Below are 13,952 nucleotides of genomic sequence, written 5' to 3'. Positions count from 1 at the left end.
CTAAGATTCTGACTTCTGCTTTGATCCCTTTCTGAGCTTCTTAAACTGGCAAAACTGAACAAGCAGCTCCCAGGATTTCCTGTTTTGGTGATGCCAGAAGTGCCAGCTGAAGCAGCCTGCATTGTGGTGCTGTTGGTAGTACTTGTTCTGGTGCTAAGTGCACAGGAATGCAGTTGTGCAAAATCAAGTGCCAAAGACTGCCTATATTTTTAGACTCAAGATTACATTTCCCCTGGTGTGTCTCAGTATTAAAAGATCTAATGGCACATATACCTTTTCTCAACAAGGTTTCGATGATTTCCAAGTGTGCAGCACTAACAACTTTTTGGGTTTACGCTAGGTATTATTGGAAACAACAAGGCTATAGGAAAATACATCACAACTATGATCTTTCTGTATTTTGCCTGCCTCCTTCCATCTATTGCTTTTGGGTCCCTCAATGATGAAAACACCCGAGGAGCTATTGGTAAGTTTATCCCCTTTCTATCTCTTTAGGATCCCATGTGTTCAAGTTGGGTAGCACTAATCGCTCAGTTTTTATAGTTTTTTTTTTTGCTGAATAAAGCATTGCTGAGTGATCTTAAGTTCATGATCAGCTAGAATTATACCCTTGTTTTATTAAATAACACTTGCTTTCTAACTATGCAGTGTACTGCATGTACGTTTTCCCCAGGCAAGCTGCTGGATTTTAATCCAAACTTGATTAGCAGTGTCCAAAATGCTGATACAGTGGCAGATGTGGTGTTCTGTCCCAGTTTTGTCCCTGAAGCAGTTCATAAGATTTAGTTAAAATTCTGTCCCAAAGGTCTTCTGGATGAAACTTGTTGACATCCTAAATTATTACACTGTTAGACTTGATGATCTTTGTAGGTCCCACACTTGGGTATTCAGCTATACTAGTTTGCCAGCATAGGGTCACTTCATGCTTTCACAACGTCTCATCTCTGTGTTCTAACTATTCCTTTTATTCATCAGTGAGTGTCTGCTCAGAATTCTTTGGTTACAGGAAAAAATGTTTCTTTCCTTCCTTCCCAATTACTCATAGATGTGCAGAAGACAATTGTTGGCCAGTGTATTGGAGGGCTGCTTTATGCACTCTTTTCGGGGCAACCTCTCGTCGTTCTCCTGACTACAGCTCCTTTAGCACTCTACATTAATGGTAAGCCTGTTAAACGTGCACACTGGGGGTTCATTTGCTTAAGATCAGTGAGAAGTGACTCTGTGTGAGAATCTTGCAACCCTACTAGAGTTCTAGTTGCATTTCTTCTTCTGAAGTCAATTTTAAAGGGCTGCATTTGGTGCTGAGAGGAGAAGCTTGATGCATGTTTAGTTAAAGAGACTTGGTTTTAATGGAACGATCCAGGGAAAAGAAAAAGTCATGAGAATAAACATTTGTGCTTCAAGGGAGAAATCTTTTTATCTGGCTATTTTCTCATGGAGCTGCATTTCACCACCTCGAGGATAAGAGCAATGAGGGATCTTTATCACTTTGATACGATGTGATAAGTAGCTTTCCAGTTACAGCTGGGAGATTATACTACTGAGCCAGAGATGAAAAAGAGCAAACTCAATCAGTATCTCTAGAAACAACTGAATGGTCTTCAATTAAGTTGGAAAGTTTTAGTCTGCAGTGCACTAACAGTAAACGTGGTCCAAAAACATGCATGCATGAGATCTTTTTCTCAACAGCACCTGAGTTTTGCCATAAAGAGCAAATTGTAAGGAGGGTTTTGTGGCCTTAATATATAGGAAGGATGTTTTGAGTAGTGTGGGAGAATGTTTTCCAAATTTTTTTTGCCCTATTTCTAGTGGTTAGGGGGGAGGAGAAAAAAAAAAAAAAACTGATCCAATGCTTGTACAGGGAGTATAAGAACAGATTTAATGGTGTCTTGCTATAGGTGTGGTTGGGCAAAGTCTTTAAAATTAGTTCTTTTTTTTGCCATCAAGCAAATGAGAATCTCAGCTTAATCTGATGTGTGAATGCTTCCATTCTGCAGTCATTCGAGGAATCTGCGATGACTACAACTTGGATTTCAGTGCTTTCTATGCTTGGATTGGACTGTGGAACAGCTTTTTCCTTGTGATGTACTCCCTCTTTAATTTCAGTCTTCTGATGAAGCTCTTTAAAAGGTAGCTATTCTCAAGAAGTCGTATTTTGATCAGATTATTCAGCAAATGGAAAAATTACACATTCCACAAGCTCCTTAATTACAAACTTGCTGCAAAATGTATTTTGCGAGATGAAGCTAGTATCATTTTGGCTTATTGTTCCAGCTTAAAAAGAAGCTTTAAAAGATTTACTGGGTTTTCTTTCCCGAGTTAGAGTCTAACTATAATTTGTATATTTTAATGTGAATGCATGAATATGCTGATTTTCTTTGAATGAGGTTGAATGCATGCTCTGCTAATGGCTGTATTAATTCATGGATTTTTTTCCACAGGTCAACAGAAGAAATAATTGCACTTTTTATATCAATCACTTTTGTGCTTGATGCCTTCAAAGGCATTATTAAAGGTAAGTCTTGCAACAGTATTCTTCAGTCCAGATCTCTGCTTTTCTTTGTTGCCACAGGGAAATATGAGGCTGCAAATATGCATGACATTTCCTTGATCTGTGTTCATTCAGAGTCTTCAGGAAAAAATCAAAGTGCTTGAGACACAAGCAGCTCTCTGTCAGCAGTTTTCTTGGAAATGCAAAATTTCTATTAGCTCTCACTTCAGTTGGCTGAGATGGGATTAGGTAGAGAAACCATATGAACGTTTCTGTTAATCTTCCCATGAATGGTCCTGCCAAAAAGTAGTCTTATTTAAATGCAGAATTTTCTCCACACCACATTGTTGAATGTGTTAAATTGGAGGCCAAAGATGTGTTGAGATTGTCCATCATTATGAACTGAGATCTCCTTCTCCCTTAATGGTAACCTAGTGACTGCAGTGCCTTCTAGCATGCTCCAAACTATTCATCCCTCTCCAAACACCACCTCCCCACTTACGGGTTAATTTGTGTATTCACATGAGCAGCCTTAACACTTCTATGGCACTTTCAAGTAAAAGTTATCTACAGAAGTGTCAGGTTGGATAGCAGCCTTTCTGTTCATCCAACCCAACAAGGAGCTGGCAAGTCTACGTTGCTTTCATGATCAATTGTTCAACCGTTCAAAGTTTGGTATCCTTTAAGATGTGCTTAACCACACTGAATATGCAGCTTGTTCTCCAGGCCCTGAGGCTTGGCTCTTCATGGTATCTTGTTTGCAAGGAGAACACCTTCAAAGAGGAGGCTGCAAAACACTTTCAAGGAAGACATTTCCTGGCTTTATTGAGAATCTATCAAATATCCTGCAAAGACAAAACTCAGTGATGGAGGGAGCTGCTCTGGGATATTTTGCTGCCTTCTTGCTTAATGTGTGGTACTTGAAGTGTTCTGTCAGTGCCTTGCTCTCAAGGCATGGAGCATTCTCCCTGTAGCACTAGGCTGTTATTCAGCAGTATTCAATTGCTCTGTGAAAATCAGTACATGTTTGCTGTAGTGTGGAGTTAATTCTGCATATCAAAGGCATGGGGTCTGGGTTAAAGGTGAGGAAAGCATCCATTTATCTCTGCTACCAGACTTTCAGGAATATGAGTAGTAGTTCAGTCAGTGTATTGCACTGGAGGCAGTAGAGGAGGCTGGATGTTAATGTGATTAGTGAATTAGCCTAATTAGTCTAATTTTCCCTTGAACTTGGAAAGGTCTGTTTATAGGAACAATGATAATAAAATCAAGCCAGCACTCTGCTTGTTCATCAGCTCCTGTTGGCTTGAGCTGCATCTGGGAGCACTGAATTCATCAGCAGATGAGACCCCGTGTCCAGCCAGGTTCCCAGGTGCAGAAGGGCAGTGATGTTGGCAGGCACAGCCTTGATCCTAAACCCTCTTGGTGCTCATATTTAAACAGATGACACCAGTATAGCCACGTGCTCATCTTTCCTCTTCCGTTCCAGTCTTATAGCAGGAGGTGATACTTGCTCACTTAACTCTTAAAATAAGGACTGAACAGTTAGGTAAAAGGAGAAAGCTGGTACTGGTAAAAGCTATCAGCAACATTAAGGCTTCCTTAAGGCTAAAGGGTATATTCCTCTTGCTCAGATGTATTTTCCTTAGTCTACTCATAGCCTTGGTTTTTGCAAGGTACTGTATGCACACAGGAAAGAGATGGGGGAGGGCTGCAACCCTGTACAGAGGAATTGGGCCAGGTGCACCAGCCATCCCTACTGACACTGTTTTCGGCGTGTGGCCCAGCCACCAAAGCTGTATTTGTTTGATCTTGACATCTGCACTCTGCAGGAAACGACGACTGACTGGTTGAAGCAAACAACACAAGTTAATGTTGTTGGAAGGAACTTGAGCGTGCGCTGGGCTTGAGGATGGCTCTGTTTCAATTGGAGCACCACCTGCTTTGCTCTGAATGGGGCAGCAAGATCCATGTAGCTCTCAGTTAGAAAAACAATCAAAAATGACAAAATCTGCAGCAATTTTTGTAGTATTTTATAGCAGGTTGTTCAGAGAAAGCCCTTGATACACTACTGCCTTGACATATCCTCAGTGCATTAAAATATGAGGGTAAAGAAGCCAGAACGCTTCTTCCTCTTATATTTAGGGTTAACTGGAGCAGCCCTACCTAGTTTTCAGGTGGGTGCAAATGGAACTGCAACCCAAGAGGTGGTGCACGTAGCTGTGATCAACCCTAGATCTATTAAAATGTGTGGGAAATGCAACATGGCATGGGGAACTGAGAAAATCCCCAAGACTCAAAACATTATTATATAAATAACTTGAATTTCATTTGTATGAGTTCAAATCTAAATAGAGGCATGTCAGTGTATTCAGCATAACAATTCTGCAACTGTTGGTTTATCGTAGGCTCAGTAATTGTGTACATCTCTAGGACTTAATGAGTGTGAGGGTCTGCTTAGACAGGCTTTCAGCTCTGATCAGCTACTGATCCCCAGGGAAATACCCCCTATGATCGTTGCTGTGATGACAAGTGTCCTTTTATATTCAGAGCCAGAAACAGCAAATGCTCCAACAGCCTGTCCCGTGCTAGTTGCAGCAGTGCTCTGTGCCTCAGTTTACCTATTTGCAAAGCAGACATGGGTGTCCTGACTGGGCTGGATGCAGCTGTGAGGATAGGGAGGAAATAACAGCAGAGCCTCTTCCGCAGCACGCGATGCAGAAGTGCGCGGTGTGAAGGAAGGTCGTAACAGGATTGCTCCTTATTGGGGGAGCTTCTCGTGATTAAAAGTGCAATGTTCTCCTCATTTCTGGCTCATGCTGAGAACAGCGTGAAAAAACGAACAAGAGGTGCTTGGGGTTTTTCATGGAGTGGAAAGAGTGCATGGTACAGAACGCTATGAAGGGCGTTTTGGACTGAGTTTGCTGTATTTTTGTCTAAAGGAGATGCTCTTGCCCTGAACTTCTGAGTTTCCTTTGTGAAGCCTGAAGGAGTATTTTGCCTAAAGCAAAGAAAGGCAGGGGGGGCTACTAACCTCTGACATGGTGGTTTCCATCCTCCCTTGTTTCCCTATTTGTATCAGGGGAGAGCCAGCTGTCTGCTGGCTTCCAATCACAGCATAGATTCATTAAGGCTGGAAAAGACTTCAAGTCCAACCCATCCCACCATGCCCACTGACCACATCCCTCAGTGCCACATCTCCACGGTTCTTGAGCACCTCCAGAGACATGACTGTGCCAGTGCCTGACCACACTATTGGAGAATAAATGTTTCCTAATATCTGACCTGAACCTCCCCTGGAAAACTTGAGGCCATTACCTCTCATTACCTACTTCTTCTAGGGAGGCTACAAGGGCCAACGCCCATTTGTTCTCACTTTTTCTTTGTGGTGCCTCCAGGCTTTTACTCCAGAAAAAAGCAAAATTATCCCCATACTGCATTTGTATGCTTGGGGCCAGACAATGCCATACAAAAGGGGACTTGACTAAATACTCGAGAGCAAGAGTACACTTAGAACTGTTAATTACTTGTATAAATGACTCTTAACTGAGCTAATCTAATACATTTATGGGCAGTTCTAGAAGCATTGCTATTTCACTTGTTCAGGTTTACTTCAGATGCTTTGTAACTCTATCTCAATTTGCAGCGTGATTTTCAATGTTCTGCCAGGTTTTGCATATCATAAACACTTAACTTTAAATCTGGAGCAGTCCTGGAGGAAAAGTAATTACTGTGTGTTGTGCAGCCCTCTTAAGGGTCTAAGTAGCCTGTCTGCTCTTAATTTTTTCAGAGATCTTAATGTAATTTTTTAGCAGCCTGCTGAAATTCAATGTCTGTTTATGTTTAAGAGCAGTGATTCCAATGAGAGGAACAAAATCACATAAATAATTAGCGCTGTAAGTTCTTACAGTTCATATCTGTTGCTTTAGATGAGTGTAATTTTTACTTGGTGAAAAAGGAGTGAAAAGAAAAAAATCTGTCAAGTGCTGTCTTTGTAAGAGAAGCAGCTCTCCTGATTTGTTTTCTCTGGCTTGAGGGGTAGAGCTATAAACCTGGTGAAGCATAACGTTAATAATACTGCATGATCAAGCAAGAAAAAAAAAAAAACCACATTATTTTACTTGCTCTGATTGTCACAAACCTATCCTAATGCTTGCCTGTTGGTTGTTTGTACAGTTTTTAAGAAATATTACTACCATGGGCGCACAGGAGACAGTTACTTGGAAAAAGCACGAACTGATGCTATTCCAAGCCTCGGCATCAATACCACCTTCTTGATGAATTCATCAGTGAGCAGATCCATGTCCCTAGAGAATCAAACAGGCACGCATGATGTGCATTATGGACGTGAAACTGCCGTCCTTAGTCTCATGTTGATGTTGGGTACCCTTTGGCTTGGTCATACGCTCTATCAGTTTAAGAAAAGGTGAGTTACTTTAGTCTTAGAGCTCAGACTACTGATTATTTCATATTACCTAATGAGGAATCAATAATGGTTTAGGTCCAAATTTTTGTAACTCGGTGAAATCAGGTGGAACTCTCCCATTAGTGGTGGTGGAAGCCAAAACCAGATATGACCTTGGCTGGCCACCTGGAAAATGTTAGAGCAGGACAAAATGTTCTGTCACTGACTGATGCCCTTCCGTATTTGATTTGGCATCACAGGTGAATTTTTGGAAAGCTTTGGATGAATCATATTGAACATTTGGAACTTGTAACTCTCCCCAAGTAAGCATTAAACCATTCTTGGAGGCAAAACCCCTGATGGTGTAGGAAAGCCTAATGGGAAGGTACCTCTATTGTGCTCTTGGAAGCCAAATGCCCACTTCTAATGTGGTTTTAATACTATTGCCTTTAAAACTCTTTGAAATGGCCAAGCAAGTAATTAAAACTGCTGTGGAAATCAGATGCCAGTTGGTGCTGGAGGACCAGCTTGTGTCTTATTTTCTTGTTCTTTCTGGGTTTTTGCTTACGTATTCATCAACCTTCAAAGATGATAGATTCCACAAGGTTTAGGCTGAATTTAAAGACTTTCTTCGCTCCAAATGTCTCTTTAGAATGGCAAGATTGGACTGACTTTTGTTAATGTTAACGCTATCTGGATTGGACAACTGTCCCTTCAGTGTGGTGTTGATGGAAGTTTTCTGTTTTTAAATTACAGCCCTTATTTGCATGCAAGAGTCCGTGAAATTCTGTCCGACTGTGCCTTACCAATTTCAGTTTTGACTTTTTCTGTTGTGGGTTCCTATATCTTCAAGGAAATTGAAAGTAAGTTGTGTTTTTATTCTTTGCAGTGCTGAGGGATTCTATTCTGTCTGCAATTTAAGAAAAAGTTGAAGTTTGGCTACAAGTAAATAAAAAATAATCTACGTTCCCCCCATATAATATTACAAACACTACTGTCTCCCACTCCAGGGGTTCTAATTTTGTCATTATCAGATATAAGTCATTCGAAACCATAATCAAGCAGGACTGGTTAAAGTTTTCTCTAGATGAGTTATTTCAGCCTGTCTTTTCATTTAATTGTAATTTAGGTGTGTATCTCTTACAATAAAGAGAATCAACAATTTCTGGCAAAGAACAAAGGGCAGAGTAATTAGCAGGCAGGAAGGGTTTGTTGCCAGTTGTGCAGACGTAGAGTTGATGATCCCAGTCTGTCCTCTTTGTCTCCACTTGACGTTTTCCTAATTTAGGTGAAACGGTGCAGAGCATCTGGGCAGTTTTAAGTTACATGAGGAAATCTAAAAATGATACACCATTCACTGGCCACACAGATCAGCTTTTCCACATCAGGAAGTGATAATGGGGACAGGAATTGCATTGTCCCGTGGTGACGTGAGTGGGTGATATGAGGAAATGTATGGAAACGCATAAGAAATGGCTTTTTTCTGTGATGACCATTCCATTCAGTTGGATTGCAGAATGATGTTTGGCCGTATGAAATTTACCTGTACTGATAGATATTTTTTTTTTCCCCCTGGCAGAAAGCAGGGACACAGCTTGTTGCACGAGGGGAAGTTTTATGTAGAATACCTCTGTCAGTTGATGAAGTCTACTGCTAGTTAGAAGTATTTCTAATCTAAAAAATGCTTCATGTCTGTGGAAAATGACTTTCCCTTTTTTTTATTTGTTCAAAATAGAGAATGCCTCACTAGAACGAGCCATAACCCAACAAGTCAGGATGGTAGCCAAGCTCTTAGGGGATGGGGAAAACTGAACCATGGCTTCCTGGCTCTCATATGTCAGAGCATCACGACTCATTTTCTGTGTTGGTTCCCTGTAAATCATAACGTGTGTAGAACTACGTGAGTCTTTGTAGATGGTTTGGCAAGAAGGCACACCCTAATTTCATTCCTCTCCTCTTTGCAGTGTCCAAATTTAACTACAACCCATCTGAGAGCTTGTTTGTGCTGGCTCCTGTCCAGTCCCTCTCCATTGGTTCAGTGATGAGTGCTATGGGGCTGGGGTTCCTCCTCTCAATGCTCTTCTTCATAGAGCAGAACATTGTGGCATCGCTCACAAATGCTCCAGAGAACAGGTAATGCTTTCAACTTTCTGCTGTCCCTGTGTTAGGAAGCTTCTTCATGACTTGTTGACCTGTAACAATGGGATCTCAACTAGTTCTACAACAACAAAAGGAAAATTCTCAAGTTATGTTCTACACCTTGAGTAAATCTGTCTTCTGATAGCTTTATCCAAAATCCAGCTTGTGTATTGAAATGTTCAGGACACGTTCTTTCAGAACTTCTCATCACCATCCCCCAAAACCTGATATTGTAGCAGTGAATCAAAAAATAATGCAAAGCATTGATGAGCTCAATGCCTCAGCTTGTTTCTTCTTTGCCCCTGTGTGAAAGTTTTGTAGGTATTTGGTATGGTTTGTTTATGGATGTACATCCAGATATGGCTGATGGAGCATCTGATCCGTGTGGACACATACACAGCTCTCAAAAGGATGCCTTTTTGTAAATGATGAGTCAGTGATCTGCACAACTATCATAGCAGCTGGGAATTAGGAAAGTGTTTGAAGCTATTTATCTCTAATTGAGAATGGGGAAGGGAAGTAAAATATACCTGATGTAGTTTCACTTTTATCTAGTAGAGCTGAGTTGTGTTTAAAGTTGCAAGACTATTAAAATATTTGTTTCTTTTTCTTCCAACTGCAATCAGATGATATCGAAAGTGGAATGTGTATGACTTTCTTTCCAGAAAACACCATGTCTCAGGGTTTTTCACTGGTGTGATGTGTGGGAGGGTTCTCCTTGAACACTAATTTTGTTATGCTCCATGTTGTAACTAGAGTGTGACACTCTTAGAGGAGGAAAGACAAGCTCAAATTCAGTTGAACCAATTTGGTTTTCTTTAACTACATGGTTATTCCTGTTATCTTGATTATATCATCCCCCTTTCAGGTAAAGCATTACATAAATTTATAATGTAAGTGGGTCATCTTTATCCCAGTATGGGTTGTTGTTTCCAATAGGGTGCCCTTAAGAAATGTAAAACATTTTGTCTTTCTTTGTAGCATTTTTCATAATACTGTGTACAGGGCTGAGCTTATGCTGGTCAGGTTTGAGGGCAGGGTTGTGGAAAGGAGGAAAATAGAACCTGACAGCTTGTTCTGTGGTGTCATCACAGAACAAAAATTCCATCACCTATTGCAACCAAACAGAATACGGTTTTTGGAGTCCTACTAAATATAGCAATTTCTTCCTGTGGAATAAGCAGGGAAAGTATGTACCTGAGAGCACACTGCTTTGCTAAAGAATAATAGAAGAAAGCTATGGGACAGTCCAAGAGATAATGGTCTGGTTGGATAGTGTGAGAATAACCCAGGATAAGACACCTAGAGCTCTTGTGTGTGTTGAGCTAGACAGAGGCTCAGATGCATGTGTATGGAGTATAGTCAATGCTGTGAGATTGAGACAAGTATTAAAATGATGCTGGCACTGAACATATGGCCTTTGTACACAGAAAACCCTTTGAAAGCAGCAGGTAGGATAAGCAGGCAATAACCCTGTGGGAGGTGGGTGATGCCTCTGCTCTGAGAAATCAGCACATGGGCAAGGGCAGTGCTTTCAAAGTGTAAGCCAACACAGGAAGAGTGTACAACCCTCCTGAGTCCCACCCTTCCTGCCAGCACCAACTTCAGAGGCAAAGCAGTATAGACATCCATCTGACCTAGTGACCCTGTTGCCTCCTCCCTCAATGGAGGTGAGCACTCTCAATATGACGTGTCTTTGTTTCAAAGCTGAACTCCACCTAAGAGTGCTGTTTTCACGTACCCATAAGACAATCTTTCTGTGCTGGATTGCTTGCTAGATCCAGGTACCTGCTATCCTGGAGCATCTGAGATGGTTCCAAGTCTCTGCTTAGGTACTGAGCTGATGTGTGTTAAGACACCTAAATGATATCTGAGCACACCTTGCAGTTGATGGTGCCTGGAGAGCATTTCAACTGATGCTTTACTTGTGTCAGAGTGGGCTCAAGCGCTATCTTGCTCTGATGTTCAGAGACAGAACGATGACTGACAGACCTTTAACTTAGGTAACACAGTCTGAGGGCTGAATTTCCCCCCCTCAGTCTTTATGTAAACTTGAATAAAGTTGTTTGAGTACACAGTACCGGATGGTTATGTTTGGAAAGGGACCTTACAAAACAATCACAATGTTAGAAAAGGTACGAGTTCAGTGTTAGCACTTGTTCTCTATGAAGCCTGAGATGTGGCTAACACCTTGGTTAACCTTTTAGTTTAAGGGCTGTTTTTCCTTAAACTAAAGGGGGGCGGGGGGGAGGGTATGCAGTGTTAACTGAAGTTAGGAGCGTATCTCCTGGGCTGACTAATGAGGAGGAGCTGAAGTTTAATGAATTCATGTCCTATTTTCTTATCATGCAGAAGCAGTAATTGTGGGAGATTACTGCAGTGTACTGAGCGTGCACTCAGCTCCTGGGTCTGCTTGTGGGGAAGGAGAGAGATCGGGGATATTAGCAAGGCAGATGGGGAAATTTCAGTGTTGCTGGTTTGACAATCCATGCCCAAGTTTCACACCACTGCCCATGTCAGTTCTGTTAGCAGGCATACCTGTATATTTTGAGTTGACTCAGCAATAAACAGTAGTGGCAAAATGCTGATGTGATTCTTATGGGCTGTTATTTTAGCAGATTGCCTTTTAGCTCAGCGTTGTTCTTTCCAGAAGGTGATTGCTTTGGGAGAAAGCTATCAAGTTTCATTACCATTTGTGTTCACGTAACGTCAGCTGTAAAACAGGAGGTGTGTAAAATTGCTCAGTGCATAGAAGTGCACTTGGTTTAACATTCAAGCTCAGGTTCAGCAAGAGCAGCCTTGCTGTTGTTAGCACCAAATCTGACAGCTCTCAACCGTTCCCTGTTTCAGGTTGGTGAAGGGAACAGCCTACCACTGGGACCTCCTCCTCGTGGCACTCATAAACACGGGGCTGTCCATCTTTGGCCTTCCATGGATCCATGCTGCCTTCCCTCACTCTCCAATGCACGTCCGTGCTCTGGCCTATGTAGAGGAGAGAGTTGAGAACGGGCACATCTACGAGACGTAAGTAGGAACCACAGAGCTACCATGGCTCTCTTTGGTTTGATTTGAGCTTTCCTTTGGGTACAATGGGATATAGGGTACGTTTGGGATCTAGCTGTAGTCTTGAACGCTCTGGGAGATGAAGATGGAGGGGAAAATGGACCAAACAAAGCCACCTCAGCTGCCATGGTTTGTTGTTCTGCTTCATCCCTCCTCCCCGAATCACTTGTTTTAGAAGAGCCACAAATGTGTGTTTTTCTCAATGGCAGGAAGTAGCCTGAAGGAATTCAGCAAATTTAGGTGCAGAGAGTCAGCCAAGACCTTCTTTGCTTTTATCTCTGTGTGAAACTGAGGAGATATTTTGGCCAGACTTCTCTAGATATCTTCACCAGAGAAAATCCAGTCTGATTCATCACATGGGACCTGTCTAGTGGTTATTACAAAGGATAGGAAAAATGCAGCAGCATTTCAGAGTTCCCATGGTCTTCCACCATGCTTTGGAAAGGCAAGAGGCTTATTAAATTCTCTTTTCCTTAAGTAAAAACAGCAATGAAACCAAGCCCGGGTCACACCATTCTATTTAAGACAAGATTTTTTTGCTGCTCTGAGTTGTCAAATGCTTTTCTTATCAGGGTCCTATTTAAGAAAATAATAATTAAAAAATCCAATTTCTTATGAAACTTCCTCCAGAATAGAGATTATCTGGTCTGTTTGATCTCGGTACATTACACTTGAACGCTTTTACCTCAGAAGTGGTAATTTCCACTCACATGCCATTAGTTTTAATTATGCTATCTTTTTGTTTCCATTTTCAGAATCCTCGCTTCTCATAAGTGAGACTAAGTGGTCGTTTACTTTGGGGAAATGGAGTGGATCTGTCTGGATCTGTCTTTTAATTTCAATCTCGCCTCTATGCTGTTACGTTCTTGGTGCCTGTTGGCCCAACCCAGTTGGGCCTGTCTGCTTTCTGTGTTGCTGGTGGATATTTCACATCCCACATCCATATGTTGCTGTTCCCTGCAGTGCTTTTGTAGTCCTCTGTTGGGATATCAGCTCCTGGACTCGTAATCCCATTACTATTGGTATTAGTTGTTCCTACAACTATATCTTTGCTTTGAATCCATGCTAAGAATTACATTACGAGAAGAGGGAAAAAAAAAAAAGGATAAAACCTGAGTTGCTTTAATGAGTTTTGTAGGCTTGTATTCATAGACTAAAATCATTAAATTGGAAAAGACATCCAAGATCCCCAACCCATCCCCACCATACCCACTGACTGTGTCCCTCAGTGCCACATCTCCACAGTTCTTGAACACCTCCTAGGGTGGTGACTCCACCACTCCACTCCCCTTTGCCAATGCATCACCATTCTTTTGGAGAAGAAACGTTTCTGGAATCCATACTGTTTCTCCTGGTGTATTACAGAAGAGATTATAGACATCTGTAGTCCAGGAGATGCACAATTTTCCCTTTGAAACCCATGAGCCAAGCCTCCCTGTTGTTTTCTGCTGTCAGATACCCAGTGGCTCCTTTCATCTTTTGCCACCCACTGTCTTTATGCTGTGCTGTTTTCTCCTGGCAAAGCACAAGTTCCTTGTGCAAATTAAGGGCCTTCTGTCCTTGTCCTTTGCTCTGTCATCCAGCTGCCCCCAAAATAACAGGGAGAGCCCTCTTTTGCTTTGTTAACATAGATACAGGTCCAGTGATTACCCTAAAAAGAACTGAGAGATGACCTAATCTCTCAAAGTACTTTCCCTTGAGGCACTGCTCTGCCTCTGTGTAAATCTGTGCTTTGAACCTAATATAGGGAGCAAAGACAGGAATAAGGGCTGCCTGCTTGTGTGAATTCCCTTTGAGACTGAAGCTGCTTGTTCTCTGCGAAGCACTGAGCCATAAACAGGAGGCTCTGAGCAA

The 13,952-nt window shown here is 41.8% G+C and overlaps 1 protein-coding gene across 13 annotated transcripts in view; it reads left to right on the top strand.

Moving 5' to 3' along the window:
- The window catches only part of SLC4A11 (solute carrier family 4 member 11), a 134,645-nt gene that overhangs the window by 106,239 nt on the left and 14,454 nt on the right, over positions 1-13,952 (top strand). For all 13 annotated transcript variants that reach the window (XM_090139903.1, XM_090139906.1, XM_031588147.2 and 10 more), the window contains 8 exons: positions 341-466; positions 1,046-1,159; positions 1,998-2,130; positions 2,442-2,515; positions 6,668-6,917; positions 7,653-7,759; positions 8,861-9,029; positions 11,886-12,059. In XM_090139903.1, the coding sequence (XP_089996029.1) occupies positions 341-466; positions 1,046-1,159; positions 1,998-2,130; positions 2,442-2,515; positions 6,668-6,917; positions 7,653-7,759; positions 8,861-9,029; positions 11,886-12,059 (1,147 nt within the window). The remainder of the gene's footprint in view (positions 1-340; positions 467-1,045; positions 1,160-1,997; positions 2,131-2,441; positions 2,516-6,667; positions 6,918-7,652; positions 7,760-8,860; positions 9,030-11,885; positions 12,060-13,952) is intronic.

Source organism: Phasianus colchicus, chromosome 4, assembly GCF_987193195.1.
Source record: "Phasianus colchicus chromosome 4, bPhaCol1.hap1.1, whole genome shotgun sequence".
NCBI lineage: Eukaryota > Metazoa > Chordata > Aves > Galliformes > Phasianidae > Phasianus > Phasianus colchicus.
This window is presented reverse-complemented; position numbering and strand designations above follow the sequence as displayed.